Below are 17,110 nucleotides of genomic sequence, written 5' to 3'. Positions count from 1 at the left end.
ACGAATAGATGATCTGATAAAGATAGTAAACGCAATAATAGACGTTGTCTCTCTCTTCGGGTGGGGTGTAATGCACAAGGGGCAAGGGCCCCCCCATCTCCACAGGAGAGTCGGCGTTACTGTAGCACATACTGCTGTCATTACACAAAACTGATTCTCTGCTCCCGTCAAGTGACAAAACTGATCTGCTGACACTCACAGGGATAGAGAAAATATTGACTTTTTTATTGGTTCAGAAGAGGGGCACCCCAGGGGGTTCCCGGCCCCACACCTCCCAGGCATTAGGGGAAATTTCTGAAGCAGATGCAGCGCGGCCGGCAGCCGGCTCTGGCCATGGGCTGTCTGGCCATGGCAGTCTGGCCATGGGCTCACCGCGCTGCTGCCTCTCCCCCCACGACCTGACAATGCTCAAGAGGTCAAGTAGACCGCTTGCGTGGTCCTTGTTGGCAGTTCCAGTGGGGGGTCCTGGCACAGGGCTGGCCCTGGCTCCTCCACCCTCCCCTTGACAGCCCTGGGGGGATGGCGGGGTCCTGAGCAGTTGAGTGCTGCCAGCTCCGCCATCCCACCAGGACAGGCCTCCGGGAAGGGTAAAGGAAGCGGAGGAAGAGTAGCCTCTGTCTGTCATGGAGTCCATGGTGGCCAGCGGGGCCCGTGGGGAGAGGGGCTTCCGGCTCAAGGCCTCCGCACTCGCCCTGCAGAGGAGGAGAAAGAGACCCCGCTGCACCCCAGACCCCAGCGGGACCCGCGGGCAGCACCCCTCCTTGGCCGGTGGGCAGGGCTGACCAGCGCAGGCAGGGGCAGGGCATGGGGTGAGGGTCTGGGGCAGCATCTGGGGTCTCCCCCACACTCACCGCTTCTCCTGCTTGGGCCGGGATTTCTCCACTCCTCCATCCACTGGCTGAGAAGCTGCAGAGGGAGGAGACAGAGTGAGCGGCCAGCAGCTGCCAGCACAGCCCCGGCTCAGGGCTGCCGTGGGGTGTAGGCCGTTTGTAGGGTGCTCCGTGCTGGGGCCACTTACAGCTCTGCTTCTCCAGCTGGGCTCTTGTCTTCCTTGCCCGACGCTTCTTCTTCTCCTTCACTTCTGGAAGGTCCCCAGGAGCTGGGTGAGACGGGAGCCCCACCCAGTCCCACACCACAGCCACCCACACCACTCCACGCCATCCCTCGCCCCCCCATGCCACAGCACAGTGTGCTGCAACAGTCAAGTCACCTACCTGAAGCGGCTTCCTCCGCAGCACAGATGAGAATACGCTGAGCCCCATCACAATCAGGAGGAGAGGGCCCAGGGGAGACAAGGCATCAGAGCGCCCATGGCACAGACTCCGGTGTGGCTGCAGTGCTCCGAGTCACCATCACAGAACCGCGATGTAGCTCCCCAGTGTCCTCCTGGGTCCTTGTTTTTCCCCCAATTCTCCTTCCCGGTTGGGGAGGGGTCATCGGGTGAGAGAGTAGTTCTCTAAAGGACAAGAAATTGTGGTGGGTTTCTCAAACCATAACGAGAAGGAGAGGGAGAAAAGGAGGGGGAGAAAAGGAGGGGGAGAAAAGGAGGGGGAGAAAAGGAGGGGGAGAAAAGGAGGGGGAGAAAAGGAGGGGGAGAAAAGGAGGGGGAGAAAAGGAGGGGGAGAAAAGGAGGGGGAGAAAAGGAGGGGGAGAAAAGGAGGGGGAGAAAAGGACGGGGAGAAAAGGACGGGGAGAAAAGGACGGGGAGAAAAGGACGGGGAGAAGGGCCCCACCCCTTCAGGGAATGGTTTGGGTAGGAACCGACCTTAAAGGCCACCCAGTGCCACCCCTTGCCCTGGGCAGGGACACCTCCCACCAGCCCAGCTTGCTCCAAGCCCCGGCCAACCTGGCCTTGAACCCCTCCAGGGATGGGGCAGCCACAGCTTCTCTGGGCAACCTGGGCCAGGGGCTCACCGCCCTCACAGCCAGGAATTTCTGCCCGAGATCTCAGCTCAGTCTCCCCTCTTGCAGTGGAAACCCCTTCCCCCTCGTCCCATGGCTCCCCTCCCTCATCCAGAGTCCCTCCCCAGCTTTCCTGGAGCCCCTTGAGGGGCTGGAAGGGGCTCCAAGGTCTCCGCGGAGCCTTCTCTTCTCTTCTCCAGGCTGAACGTTTCATCAAATCACAGAATTTCAGAGTTGGAAGGGACCTCTAGAGATCATCTATCCAACTCCCCTGCTAAAGCAGCATTGCCCACAGCACATTACTCAAGACTGCAGCCAGGCACGTCTTGAAAGTCTCCAGAGAAGGAGACTCCACAACCTCCCTGGGCAGCCTCTTCCAGTGCGCTCTCACCCTCACCGTGAAGAAGTTTTTCCTCATGTTTGATCGGAACTTCCTATGTTCCACCTTGTGCCCGTTACCCCTCGTCCTCTTACTGGCAGCCACTGAAAAGAGTCTGGCTCCATCCTCCTTCAGCCCACCCTTCAGATACTTGTAAACATTAAGAAGGTCTCCCCGCAGCCTTCTCTTCTCCAGGCTGAACAACCCCAACTCTCTGCTGCTCTGCCCTCTCCCTGACGCTCCGCAGCCTTTCTGCTCCCTCTTTGACCTCTGCCGCCAGGCCGAGCGCATCAGCCGCCTGCTCGCACCTCACGCACCCGCCATCCCTTCTACCCTCCGCTACCCGGGAGAGGTGAAGGCGCTCCCTGCAGTCACAGCCCGGGGGGGCTGCAGGCGTCCAGGGGGGCTCTGTCTGCGTGGCCGCGTCTCCTCTGGAAAGTGCGCAACACGCGGGAGGCTGCGCCTTTCGGGCACAGGCCATGGCTGAGCTCCCCCGCCTCGCCCTGCCTCGGCGTCCCGCGCGAGCTCAACTCCCGCGCGAAATCCCGCGCGAGCTCAACTCTCGCGTGACCTCCCGCGCCCTGGCTGCTCGCCCCGCTCCCGCTCCCGCTCCCGCTCCCGCTCGCCGCCCTCCCCGGGGCCGCCTTTGACGGGGGTGGGGTCTGGCCGCGGCGGCTGCAGGCCCCGCCCCCGCCTCGCCCCCCGCCCTCGCGCCAGCTGCGGCCGAGCTGCGGGTGCCCGCGGGCGAGCTGCGCTTCCCCGCCGCTGCCCGGGCTTGTGCCGGCCTCAGCACAAGCCGCCTGGGTGATGCTGCCTCTGAGGGAGCCGGGAGAGACCTGGGAGCCGCCCCCCCCCCGGCACTGCCTGGTGGCCCCCGCAGCCCCCGCCCTCTCTCCCCAGCTGTGGCTGAGCCCGTCCCCGCCGGACCGGGGCTGAGATGGGGCTGGGGACCCCCCTGCCGCTGCCGGGACCTGGCTGTGCCTGGGGGCCCTGCTGGGACCCCCCTGTGAGAAATAAGTTCCGGTCCGAGTGAAATAGGCTCAGGCAGAATCCTCTGGGAGGCACATTTTTATTCACGCTCTTGCAAGAGCGGGTGACCTAGCAAGTAGGCACACTTTCCGTTCTTGAAACACCACACCTTTTTATTTCCTAATCCCGGCCCAATTTTTCCCTCCCCCCTTTCCCGTTGGTTGGGTACTCCAGGGTTCACGGTCTGTGCGAGGCGCCTAAAATTCTTCCCGCATGTCCTGCCGCTGTTTGCTTCTCTTTATGCTACACCTAAAGAGATTATCTGACTAGTTTATTTCCTTCCTTTTTGGTAACAAAAAAATTGCTCAATGTCATTAGCCCTGGTTAAATGTATGACTACCCTTCCAGACGCTAATGCAGTAGGAATGAGTTTGTCCTTTTGTCTGTGTGATAAGAGATGTTCTACAAGCCTTTGCTGGAGCCTCTTTGTCTCAGTCATTCCCTTATCGTGTCACCTCTGATGGAAACGGCTTTTCTCCTCTGCAAAAGCAACACCTGCCTTTCTTACAATTTCCCCCTTTCCTTTCTCATAATCTTATTGTCTTTTGCATTCCCAGGGCATGGTTCCATATGAGGCCTCTGGAGCCGACAGCGTGATGTTACGTTCTTCTTCTTCTCGACAGTTTTTATTGTCTTCTAGATGAAGCATTTTCCCAGGGTATGGGGGAGGGTCTACTTCCATTCGTTTCGTTAGGGCAGTTTCAATTAATCGTTGAACTAATCCTCGCACACAGGGAATGATACAGCGTCCGACAGCCGCTAACATTCCCGCTACCATTATAAGAGAAGTCAATATTGATACCACCATACCTTTCCGTTTCCCAAACCGGGAATCCAGCCCACTTGTCAGTGAGGTGTCTATTCCAGAGTTCTCAGCTAACTCATCAGCTAGACTGGTGAGCCCTCGAAGGGCTTTAGTTATAGCACCATCTGGAGCTGTATTGTTGGGGATGAAGGTGCAGCACCGGTTCCCTAACATTACACACACACCTCCCTTCTCTGCTAAGATCACGTCCGGGGCAATCCTATTTTCCCATGCCATCCGCTGGTTGCATCCAATCGTTCAGCTATTCCTTTCAATGCATCTCTGGTATAATTAATAAACCTCTGTTGGTTATAGTACATATAATTTATCCAATCTACATTTTTGCTTATAGTTATCCACCAGAAAAAGACAGACTCGAATCCTGCTCCTGTCTGATTCCTTGCTTTGTGTTCATCTGGGACTCCTCTAGGGACTCCAATGGGATCTATATATATCCGTTCATCAAAGGATACACCCACACTTCTTTTTACGCTACTGCCTGAGCTCAGGGTTCCTGTTCCTTTTTCAAATGCTAGGGTGAATGGTATTGCCAATTGTACCATTCCACATGTACCTTTCCAGTTAGCCGGCAACACAGATCGCAAGGTCTTCCCTCCACAATACCACCAGAGATCCACCCAAGGCACTCGTATCGCTGAGTAGTTTCCTTTTACATCCTTGGTCCCATTCAGAGTTTCAGTGCACAGGGTAAATCCCCCCCCAGGTTTGGTAGCATTCACACCCTGCCGTGAGAGGCACGCTGGATGGTTACCAATTGCTGTGGAAAATGCTGGTGGCACTTTAACATCTCTAGATTCCAAGGCAGGAAACAGTAAGGAAAGTGAATGACAAGCCTCGTTTCCCCAGGCCGTCCTTTCTTGGTATAATGCTATCATACACCACATCCCTAGGGAATCTTTCGTCCACCCTAAGGGAAAAGGGACAATCTGTGCTGTGGGCCTTCCTGAGGCACAAGCAGAGCAATTGCTTTGGTTCAAACTATTAACAGTATATTTTACCCATTCTACCCAAGCATTCGTCTCACCGTACCCTGTCTCAATCTCAAATGTTTGTCTAAGATCTGTAATCTCAGCAACCGTTACCAAAGCTGGGTCATTCAGTGGTTCCCACTGTTGTATTACTGGGAGTTTTAGTAGTCATAGCTGTCCCTTCCGCTTAACTGCTATTTTCCAGTAGGTCTATTCTAAATCTTCCCCTTGGCTCTCTTCCAGACACATCTGCTCCTATTCCATACCTCAGGTTAGCTGTATCGTCCCTCTGGGTTATAGTTATCAACCGAGGAGTCCATTCAAAAAGGCCACACTCTGGGGAAGGTGATCCTTTGTAAAAATGTATTTTCTTTTTGAGAGGGTAATAATAAGAAGACTTGAACCACTTGTCATCAATGGCCCACCCTCCAATTTGGGTGGTCCACCACGCTTCACTCCATCGGTCACAAGGTGCAGCCTCCTGATATCCCTCTGCGACCCTCCAAATTTCTGGGAACAGGTACCTGTTTTCACCACTCAACCGTCTTTGGGCCTCTAGCTTCCCACACTTCAGTACTTGACAGGCATCAAAGCGTACAGTCTGTGGGGTATCTCCTTTAGTGATGTTTATGATAAGCCTAACCGGGTAATCTGGGTGTGCACTTCGTAGGTGATCTAGGTGTACACTCCAGCTTCCTAGGGGGAAGCTCAACACCGCCCCTATGACCAGTATCATCGCAAAACGCTTCTTAAAATTCATGGCATGCACAGATTTATGTCTCCCAACTGAATCATCCCGCCCCAACCCACGGCTTATTGTCTCTTTAGGGTTACTCGCAGTGGGCTGTCAGTAGAATGTACAGTCCACCGTTCTACCGGATCTGTTGGCGGGGGTTCAACTGCTCCTTTTTGCTGAGCGTAGTGAGCCCATCCTTTTTCTGCTGTCCTTACTGCGGTTTCAGTAGTGAGGAGGACTTGGAATGGTCCTTCCCACTCCGGTTGTAGCTTACTCTCCGTCCAGGATTTGACTAGTACCCAGTCCCCTGGTTTATACGGATGGACGACAAATTCCAACGGCGGAGTTTGAGCAAGAAATCCTTTATTTCTGAGGCGAGAGAAAGAAGACGACAACCCCAGTGTACGGTTCTTAAGAAACATATCTTTAGTTTCAAAAGTGGGCAAGTCTTCTCTGTTACCCATATAAGGTAGTCCAAAAAGCGTCTCACAGGGCGAGAGACCTGTATCTTTTCTAGAAGTCTGGATCCTCAACAATGCTATGGGCAAACATTTAGTCCGTGGTAATTTCGACAATTGTCTCTTACTGAATTGTCTCTTAATGGTCTGGTTCATCCTCAACTTTTCCTGATGACGGGGGATGCTAGGGGATATGAAATTCCCACACCGTCCCTAAACTTTCCAGAATTCCTTGAAGGATTTTAGATAAAATGACTGCCCCGATCTGAGTTTCTATTCTCCACTAACCCGTATCTGGGAATAATCTGTTCGAGTATTATCTTACTTACCCCTGCTGCAGTAGCTGACACCAAGGGGTAGGCTTCCACCCATCCAGTCAGACGGTCCACTAGGACTAAAAGATCTTTTCGCCTGCCTGTTGGTGGTAGTTCACTGAAGTCTACCTGTATACTTTGGAATGGTCTCAAGCCGGGCTCTCCTCCTCCCGAAGATTGCTTTCTCAAGGCTTTCTTGTTTACTTTCTTACAAATAGCACATCCCTCACAAATTTGTTTGGCTATTGTGTATATGCCAAAGCACCTGTACTTCCACAAAACTATTCGCACATTGCATGCGTTCCCCAATGGCTTCCCTGTTGTAACACTGTCACTGTTTCTCTCATTGTTTGTTGACCATTTCCCTTCCGTCAGGCAGAATCCATTTACCACCTTTCTCCACTGCCCCTGCTTCTGTCATTGCTTCTCCTGCCCCAAGGCTGCCTCTTTTGCCACCTTGTCCGCTAATCTGTTTCCCCTTGCGGTGATTGAATTGTCTCTCTGGTGACCTTTAACATGTAAAGCTGCTATTTCACTTGGTATTAATATATTAGCTAACACCTGCTGTGTAAGTTCTTTGTGTAAAAGTTCTTTCCCTTTGCTGTTTATTAGTCCTCGTTCTTCCCAAATTTTACCAAAGGTATGCACTACCCCAACGGCATAGCGAGAGTCTGTGTATATTGTTCCTTCTCCTTTCTCCAGTTAATTTAAGTGCCTGCTTTAAGGTATACATCTCACATATTTGAGCGGACCATGCACTAGGGAATTTTTCAGATGCTTTTACTTGTTGGTGTATTTGTCTGTCAGAGTCCCGGACTTTCACTGATTTACTATCAGAGTCCCACCACAGGACTTTCACTGAATCAGATTCACAAATAATCGAAATTAGTTGTTTTATTGAGAGCGACAGAACAGGCTTGAGATTGCCGTTGATAAATTCACTGACTACAATAGCGCTAATTACTTCAGGTTAACATTGCTAGCAAAAATAATGATAGTACAGCAACCCGGGGTAACATTCACCAGAGGGTGAAAGGCGCAGCGCTTACCCAGAAAGGCGTCCCTGCCTGGGGCGGAGGGAGAGAACACAGCCCGTCGACTGGTCCGTCACGTATCAAGTTTCTTCTCTCCCAATGTAACAGTCATTTTCTCCATCCTTTTATCCCCAGACTTACAAGGTTTATAGGATTTATTTTTTCGACTCCCTTCACTGACTACATGTCCCAAGTACTTCACTTCTGTTTCCACCTATTGCAATTTTTTTTTTATTTTTTTTTTGAGACCCTCAAACCTTACTGTCCCAAAAAGTTCAGTAACTCATTCGTGGCTTCTTTTACCCTGCCTTCTTCCTCCCCAGATACCAATAATCATCCACATACTGAAGCAGGGCTACTCCCGATGGAGGGCTGGATTGTTCAAGCACTTGTTCTAACACTCGCCAAGCAAATTAGGGGATTCTGTAAATCCCACAATGATAACACCCTACCGGTGAACCTCGAGCTGCTGGTAGGAGCGGTCGGGGCAGTCCTCGTCCCCTGTTATTCACCCCTCTCCCTCGCCCCCAAGTAACAGCCTAAGGGGTCCCACTTCGGGGATTCAATTTCTTTGTCGATTGAAACATCACCGACGGTCTGGGCTGCGAACATATAAAATGGATTTGGGCGTTCCTGAATCTATTCATCTTGACCCAGCAAAAAGCATATTCACCTTCTTTGACTTCCTTATTAGTCCTTATTATTCACATACATGTTTAAAGTCTGACAGACCCAGTGTTCATCAGATCCTAATTTGGGCCAAAATACACTAGGAGGTCTTATGGGTTCTTTGGTCCAAACAAATTCAAATGCAAATGCAAACGTGTCCCACCTGGGACATCTCTGGGATCCTCTAAGACAGACACAGGACCCCTAGGACACCCCTGAGACCCTTCCCAGGATGTCCACGGCCCCCCCGTCCGCCCCCGGCCCCTCCGGGATGCGGTCCGAACAAAACAAATCATTTTCTTTTTATCTTTATCCCTTGTACAAGAAGAATCATTCCGAAACCTCAGCATTCTCCCCTAAAGGACTGTCTGGGGGAATGTTCCCGGGGTCTTTCTTAGTATCCCCTTCTTCATCCCTAGGCCTAGAATCCTTATTTCCCATTCTGAACAGAGACTTTTCTTACACCCCTTCCTTTCGCTTCGTCCTTCTCCGGCTGCGCCCCTCGCGGGACTACAGAACCGCGGATCCCGACTCCACACTCGCTTCGTACCGCAGTACGTCTCAGTCACTCACACACAAGTCCCTTAGAATGTCCCGACCACCAAGGCAATACTTTAACGGTCCGATTTTTCTTACCTTGGTCCGTGCACGGACTTGCCTGGTCGTACTCTCTGTGCCGACTGCACCTATCCCTTTTCCCCCTGTGGTTCACAGAGTCTGCTGCACAACTGGGTCTCGAGATCTTAGTTGATTCCTCCCGGAATCCCTGCCGACGATCCACGAGACCGTTGAAAACAACAGGACGCGTCTTCCCATCCTTCGGCAACACGGACTCCCAAAAAGATGACTTCTGCTCCCGGACGAGCCCCCAAATTGTGAGAAATAAGTTCCGGTCCGAATGAAATAGGCTCAGGCAGAATCCTCTGGGAGGCACATTTTTATTCACGCTCTTGCAAGAGCGGGTGACCTAGCAAGTAGGCACACTTTCCGTTCTTGAAACACCACACCTTTTTATTTCCTAATCCCGGCCCAATTTTTCCCTCCCCTCTTTCCCGTTGGTTGGGTACTCCAGGGTTCACGGTCTGTGTGAGGCGCCTAAAATTCTTCCCGCATGTCCTGCTGCTGTTTGCTTCTCTTTATGCTACACCTAAAGAGATTATCTGACTAGTTTATTTCCTTCCTTTTTGGTAACAAAAAAATTGCTCAATGTCATTAGCCCTGGTTAAATGTATGACTACCCTTCCAGACGCCAATCCAGTAGGAATCAGTTTGTCCTTTTGTCTGTGTGATAAGAGATGTTCTACAAGCCTTTGCTGGAGCCTCTTTGTCTCAGTCATTCCCTTATCGTGTCACGTCTGATGGAAACGGCTTTTCTCCTCTGCAAAAGCAACACCTGCCTTTCTTACACCCCTGAGCGGAGTCGGCGCAGGGCTGGGGTCTCGGTGGGACCCCCGTCCCCGCTGCTCTGCGCTTTCCATGCTGCCTGGCCCCTTTGCCTTCCTCCTCGGCCCCTGGGTCTGCCCTGGCCGGGCTCCCTCCTCGCCCCGGGGCTCCCCGCGGGGACAGCGGCTCCTTCCCCTCGCCATGTGCCCCCAGCCGGGTCCCTGCACTCAGCCGGGGGCGGTGCTGCTGGCCCCCCGCGCTCCCCTCGCTACGGCCATCCCTGCTGCCAGCGTCTGTGCGCCATCCCAGCCAGCCCGAGGGCACTCCGTGTCCCCTGCACCCTGTTCCGGCTGCCCCAGCGCCTCCGGCTCTCATCCCCCAGTTCCCCCATCACCCACGGGTGTCCCCCCGGCTTTGGCCACGCTCCCCCTCCCCACCAGCTGATCGGTCCCCTCCACCGGTGACAAGATGTCATGAGCCCCGAGGCCTCCGACAGCCACTCTGTGGGGTGTGGGGCAGGGATGGGGACGAGGGGCCCAGCCCCCCCAGCACAGGCTGTCGGGCAGGGTGAGCGTGGACCAGCCGCCGTCGCTGTCGCAGGAGAAGAGCCAGAGGTCACTCAGCCAGAGCTGATGGAGTCATTATTTTATTGAGGACGGATCAGTAAATGCAGGGGGGTGAGATATTCCGTAAGGTCAGATGTATCGGCAGGAAATGCTCCGCTATTTACCGCACGCGGGGTTTGGGTGGGATACAAAGGTCATGGCGTCGGTTTCCCGTATGTATCTTAAATGTCACAGGTATGCAAAGGTACGGTGTCTCTCAGCCTCGAGGGGTCCCCTTGAGAGGGGTCCCTGCTCCAGGGGACAGTCCCCACCTGGGCAGGGGGAGCTCCACAGACCCCGATGGCTGCGGGTATTTAGAGCATCGAGGGGTTGAGTCGTAGTCGGGTTTTCTGCTGCGTTCAGGCTGTTTCAGCCACTTACCAGCCCGATCTCCAGCCGAAACAGGGCTGGTTTTTGGTTTTGGTGCTGAGCTCTCGCTGACGGCCTCACGCAAGAGCATTAACTTGGGTTTGGCTGAGCATCTGCCTGCACCCAAGTGCGGTTCGCTCACACAGCAGGGCTGCACCCCTCACTGTCCCCTACCCGCGCAACAACCTGCACCCGCCCCTGAACGTGGCGGCTTCCCCTTGTGCGGCTCCAACGGCAGCTTCCCCTTCAAATTCCCCCACTCCAACCCGGCGAGAGCCCTGCAGCTGCTGCGGGACCCTGCCAGCCACCCGCGGCACCCAAGTGCTGCCCCACACCCGCCATGGGTGCTATGGTGGACCCCAGCACTGACCTGCCCTGCCCTGGGTGGGCAGCAGCCCCAGAGCTCCACGAGCCCCGCGCTCTGTCACCAAAGGCGTCGAGGGCCAGACCCCTCCGTCCCTCCTGGGCACCATCCTGGCCCCAGCCAGCACCCGGAGGGGGCATGGGGGGCTGCCCTACTCCCCTGGGACCCTCGCCAGGGCTGCCGGACACTGGAGTGGCGTCTCGGGGGGCTGCAGCAGACCCGGCCCCTGGCCAGGCAGGGTGGCAGGCACTGGTGGGGACACAGGAGGAGCGGAAGGTGTCTCTTTATATATATATATAAATATATATATATGGTCCAGAGGAGGCCCCGGAGATGCTGGGAGGGCTGGAGGCCCTCTGCTGTGAGGACAGGCTGAGAGAGTTGGGGGCGTTCAGGCTGGAGAAAGAAAGGTCCGTGGAGACCTTGGAGCCCCTTCCAGTCCCTCAAGGGTCTCCAGGAAAGCTGGGGAGGGACTCTGGATGAGGGAGGGGAGCCATGGGACGAGGGGGAAGGGGTGAAGGGGGGACGAGGGGTGAAGGGGACGAGGGGGGAAGGGGGGGGCCGTGACCTCTCAACCCTTCAGCCGGGGCAGCCCCGGCCGAGTCAGGTTCCCGCTCTCAGGCTCCTCTTCCCTGGCGCTGCTGGATCTTCCATGCTGCAGGACCACAAAGGGCCAAGGGGGGCTCAGGACAAGCCACCCCCATAGGGCACCCGTGGCCACCACTGCCCCTGGGGGCAGTGAGTCCCCAGGGCCATCATGCAGCATTGCCCAGGACCAGCACACTCATGAGGAAGACCATGAGGAAGAAGACCCACATGAAGAAGCGGTCCATCACCTTGGCCACCTTCTTCCACTCGCCGGTCCAGCGCTGGGAGGCTTGGTGATGCCGGCAGCAGTTGGCGACGTAGCCCATGTTCCTCAGCAGGCCATCGTGGTGGCACAGGCAGCAGTCCCGGGGACAGCCCCCTGCCTCGGCACCCACCTCCCCCTCCATGGGGCTCTCCCCCAGCCCCCCAGTGTCCTCCCTGCACGCCTGCCTGCCCAGCACCCGCCGGGGGCTCTTGCAGCTCTCGCCCACCTCGTAGACACAGCAGAGCCGGGCCATGTGGTGGAGGATGAGCCACCTGGCCCAGGGGGGCACGGGCCGGGGCCCCGGGCCGCAGTGGTGGACGTTCATGATGAAGATGGTCAGCGCGGTGGAGGCCGTGATCATGGTCATGGTGGCGATGTAGTACTTCCCTGCGTGGGTAATGGGTGGTGATGCCGCGGTGGGGTGGGGAGAGACCTGTGCCCACCTCCCCCCATCGAAACCCCCCCTGGCATGGGGGGGTGCCCACCACCCCGGTGCAGACGCCCTGGTCCCATGGGAGGGTCCTGGGTGCCATCAAGGCTCACCGATGAACGGGACGCTCTCCGAGGGCTGCGTGCTCTCCACCACCAGCAGCTGGAAGACGGTGAGGGCCAGCAGCACTGTCACCCCCAGTGAGACCTTCTCCCCGGAGTCGGCCGGCAGGTAGAAGCCAAGGGGTGCCAGGAAGGAGACCATGATGCAGGGCAGGAGCAGGCTGAAGATGTGAACATAGTGACCAAGGATGAGGAAAAGGCTGAGGTACTTAATGCAGTCTTTGCCTCAGTCTTCAGCAGTAGGACCAGTTGTTCCCTGAGTACCCAGACCCCTGAGCTAGAAGACAGGGATGGGGAGCAGAATGAAGCCCCTGTAATCCAAAGGGAAACGGTGAGGGACCTGCTTCAGCACCTGGAGCTGCACAAATCTATGGGGCCGGATGGGATCCACCCAAGGGTATTGAAAGAGCTGGCGGAAGTGCTCGCCAGGCCACTTTGCATCATTTATGAGCAGTCCTGGACAACCGGGGAGGTCCCAGCTGACTGGAGGTTAGCAAATGTGACACCCATCCACAAGAAGGGCCGGAAGGAGGATCCGGGGAACTACAGGCCAGTCAGTCTGACCTCGGTGCCTGGGAAGGTCATGGAACAGATCCTCCTCAGTGCCATTACACGGCACATGCAGGAGAACAGGGTGATCAGGCCCAGTCAGCATGGGTTTGTGAAGGGCAGGTCATGCCTATCAAACCTAATATCCTTCTACGATAAGGTGACCCACTTAGTGGATGAGGGAAAAGCTGTGGATGTTATCTACTTGGACTTTTGCAAAGCTTTTGACACCGTTTCCCACAGCATTCTCCTGGAGAAACTGGCTGCTCATGGCCTGGACAGGTGTACTCTTCGCTGGGTAAAAAACTGGCTGGATGGCCGTGCCCAGAGAGTGGTGGTAAATGGAGTTCAATCCAGTTGGTGTCCGGTCACAAGTGGTGTCCCCCAGGGCTCGGTGCTGGGGCCGGTTCTCTTTAATATCTTTATCAATGATCTGGATGAGGGGATCGAATGCACCCTCCGTAAGTTTGCAGATGACACTAAGCTGGGCGGGCGTGTTGATCTGCTTGAGGGGAGGTTGGCTCTGCAGAGGGATGTGGACAGGCTGGACCGATGGGCTGAGACCAATGGTATGAGGTTCAACAAGGCCAAGTGCCGGGTCCTGCACTTGGGTCACAACAACCCCATGCAGCGCTACAGGATTGGGGCAGAGTGGCTCGAAAGCAGCCCATCAAAAAAGGACCTGGGGGTGTTGGTTGACTGCCGGTTGAATACGAGCCAGCAGTGTGCCCAGGTGGCCAAGAAGGCCAACAGCATCCTAGCCTGTATCAGGAATAGTGTGGTGAGCCGGACTAGGGAAGTGATCATCCCCCTGTACTCGGCACTGGTGAGGCCCCACCGCGAGTACTGCGTTCAGTTTTGGGCCCCTCGCTACAAGAGGGACATTGAGGTGTTGGAGCGTGTCCAGAGAAGGGCTACAAAGCTGGTGAGGGGCCTGGAGGACAAACCTTATGAGGAACGACTGAGGGAGCTGGGGTTGTTTAGCCTGGAGAAGAGGAGGCTGAGGGGAGACCTTCTCGCTCTCTGCAACTCCCTGAAAGGAGGTTGTAGAGAGATGGGGGCTGACCTCTTCTCCCTGGTGACAAGTGATAGGATGAGAGGAAACGGGTTCAAGTTATGTCAGGGGAGGTTTAGATTGGATATTAGGAAACATTTTTTCACTGAAAGGGTTATTAAACATTGGAATAGGCTGCCCAGGGAGGTGGTGGATTCACCATCCCAGGAGGTGTTTAAAAAAAAGGGTAGATGGGGCACTTAGGGACATGTTTAGAAGTGGCTTTTGTCAGGGTAGGTTAAAGGTTGGACTTGATGATCTTAAAGGTCCCTTCCAACCTCAGCGATTCTATGATTCTATGTAGAAGGAGGCGCGGAGGAGCAGCGTGTAGGTGACGTCAGGGTAGGGCTCGGAGCAGCAGCCGTAGGTGATGACGTTCCTCGTGGCCGGTGTTATAGATTGTGGCCCAATAATTGACAGGAACCAGTCCAATTAATCAAATTAGTTTATTAAGCAAGCGGCAGCAAGCAAAACAGCGCTGGGCGGCCGGGGAGTCTTTGCTCCGCCAACGGTGCACACCCACTTCCCAAAAGTAGTTGATTATATACTCTTCTGGTTCCCGTATATGTGTCAATCCTGGTATATTCTGTGTCTGAGCGACGTGTTGCTAGGGGGTCGGTCTTGTCCCGCCTCCTGATGGTGGTGGGGCTGAAGGCTCCTCATCTTTATCAGTGTCCTTGGGGAGACTCTTTTCAGCTTATCTCACAACTTAGCTCTTCCCTTTGAAGTGTTAAAACACACCAGATGCCTGTGATTTAGGCCTTGAGGTATCAAAGTGCACCAGACAGCACGCTGGATGCCTGCGATTTAAGTATGTGAAGAGTTGAAAAAGTGTAAGTTTTCACCAGCCTTTAAGAAAGCCTGATTTGATTAACAAACATGATTCTACTTATTACAGCCGGCATGCCCAGCGCCTCCCACTCCACGTTCTCCACGAAGTCCGTCAGGTCCCCGGTGTTCAGCCGGTTGCGGAGGTCGATCTGGTTCCCATTGTAGGTCCAGGAGCCGAAGGTGAGGCGGCACCGCTGCCCGTCGAAGGGCAAGTAGGAGACATCCACCTTGCAGGAGCTCTTGGTGATGGCGGGCGAGTCCCACGTGATGTGCCCGTTGGAGCGCAGCACCACGTTGGTCTCCACCGAGCCGCCAAAGCCGTCGTCGGCGCTGGGGGAGGGATCGCTGTGGGGCCAGGATGGCCCCGAGCCCCACGTGGGGCAAGGGTCTGCGGGGCCGGGGCCGAGCACTGTCCCCAACCCCGTGTCCCCTCCCCACGTCACCCCCAGGAAGAGGGGGCTCGCTGCCCCTGGTCACCCCCGTGGTGGCACATCCCAGCTGCCAGGTGGGTGGCACACCAGGCTGATGCCAGCACCTCCTGCCGCCGCCTTCTCACCCAGTCGAGGTGACCGTCTCCCCACATCCCCCACACCAGGACCCCCCTGCTCCCCGTTGGCAACACCCCCAGCCGCAGCCTCAGCCCCCCCAGCTCCGGGAGCAGCCGGGGGGTGGGGGAGGGCGAGCAGCACCCACTCGTTGTAGAGGATGATGATGGCCGGCCGCCAGACGTAGCTGCTGGGGATGCGGATGCTGTCGATGCCGCCGTAAGCGTCCTTGTCCCAGGCGAGGTGGGCATCCAGCCAGGCCTGACGGACCCACAGGTAGGAGGTGAGGACCTGGTTCCTCTCCTCCTGCTGAGGGCAGAGGGTGGCGGACGGGGACAGGGACAGACCTCGCTGCCCCCCTGTGGAATAAATACTACATTGGCTAAAAACACAAAAGTACAGCATTGTTCACACATGAAGGAAAAGTAGAAAATCAAGAGGCTTCTGAGGGAGAAAACAGCCGCAGCTGGCATGAAGAATACAACACCTGTGGTTCCCTGATAAGCTACATGAGGTACGGGACGGGATGCAATTATTCCGCGGCTTTACCTTAGGATGTATAGCGGATACGGGAATGGGATGATACCAGGAAACAGATAAGCTGCCAATTAGCTGCCCGCTCCATACTCGGAGCCAACATTTTGCCAAATTTTGATGAAATGCTGTCCTTTGTGCGAACTTTGCTCGTTAGAATGTCATTATAATACCAAAACACACCTCCACCCCGAAGGCTACCCGCCTCCAAGGTGCGACCGCTCCTTCTTGAGCCTGCGCCCTGAGCTTCTCGTAAACTAGACCTTTAATTGTGAAGCGAGAAAAATTTACACCACTCATGGTAAAAGTATGTACGACTAAAGTCACTCAAACTCCACCTCGAAGATAACAAATAGTAGAAAAATAGCCCGAGAGAGGGGGGATACCCAGGGAAGACACCATCGCAAAGAATTCCATCACTGACTTCTGGGAGCAGGCGACGGGCTGAGCCTCTCTTCCCCCCCATAGGGACACCTTTGGGTAAGACCTAGATTATACCGAGGGCTCCCTCGGGAAACTTAGAAATTTCTCTAGAGACTCTCTTTTCTACATGTATAGCCAGGCTGTATCGTTAGAACTTTGTCCCGCGTTTTGTAGATGTAACAATACTTTCATTTGCACGTGCTTTGCAGACAGTGTATTTATCACCGGCTGCCCTAAGAACCTATCTATCTGTTGCTTAAATAAACTGCACTTTTTGAAGTAGCTCGTCCTTTTGGTTTCTCACTGAACGCGACCAAAGACTCGAGAGTGGCCGTGCTAGTTCATGAGCACGACTGGACTGAAGGTGCAGTCCAGTAGTAGTGTATCCATCCATCCAGCCAGCCAGCCTGTCCAGGGCCCTCTGCAGAGCCTTCCTTCCTTCAAGCAGATCAACACTCCCACCTAGTTTGGTGTCGTCTGCGAACTTACTGAAGGTGCACACAATCCGCTCATCCAGATCATTAATAAAGGTATTAAACAAAACTGGCCCCAAAACTGAGCCCTGAGGGACACCACTGGTGACCGGCCGCCAAGAGGATTTCACCGAACTAATCACAACTCTCTGGGCATGGCCATCCAGTCAGTTTTTAACCCAGCAAAGAGTACACTTGTCTATGCCACGATTCGCCAGCTTCTCCAGGACAATGCTGTGGGGGACGGTGTCAAAGGCCTT

At 55.1% G+C, this 17,110-nt stretch overlaps 1 protein-coding gene across 1 annotated transcript in view; it reads right to left on the bottom strand.

Annotated features, from left to right (window-relative positions):
* Positions 1-11,791: 11,791 nt before the first annotated feature.
* The window catches only part of LOC134512672 (neuronal acetylcholine receptor subunit alpha-10-like), a 29,280-nt gene continuing 23,961 nt past the window's right edge, over positions 11,792-17,110 (bottom strand). The window contains exons 2-6 of the mRNA XM_063328252.1: positions 15,569-15,720; positions 14,947-15,205; positions 14,345-14,434; positions 12,433-12,610; positions 11,792-12,276 (exon numbers count right to left, since the gene is read on the bottom strand). Coding sequence (XP_063184322.1) covers positions 11,792-12,276; positions 12,433-12,610; positions 14,345-14,434; positions 14,947-15,205; positions 15,569-15,720 — 1,164 coding nt within the window. The remainder of the gene's footprint in view (positions 12,277-12,432; positions 12,611-14,344; positions 14,435-14,946; positions 15,206-15,568; positions 15,721-17,110) is intronic.

The sequence above is a fragment of the Chroicocephalus ridibundus genome, chromosome 1 (genome assembly GCF_963924245.1).
Source record: "Chroicocephalus ridibundus chromosome 1, bChrRid1.1, whole genome shotgun sequence".
NCBI classification, from domain to species: Eukaryota; Metazoa; Chordata; class Aves; order Charadriiformes; family Laridae; genus Chroicocephalus; species Chroicocephalus ridibundus.
This window is presented reverse-complemented; position numbering and strand designations above follow the sequence as displayed.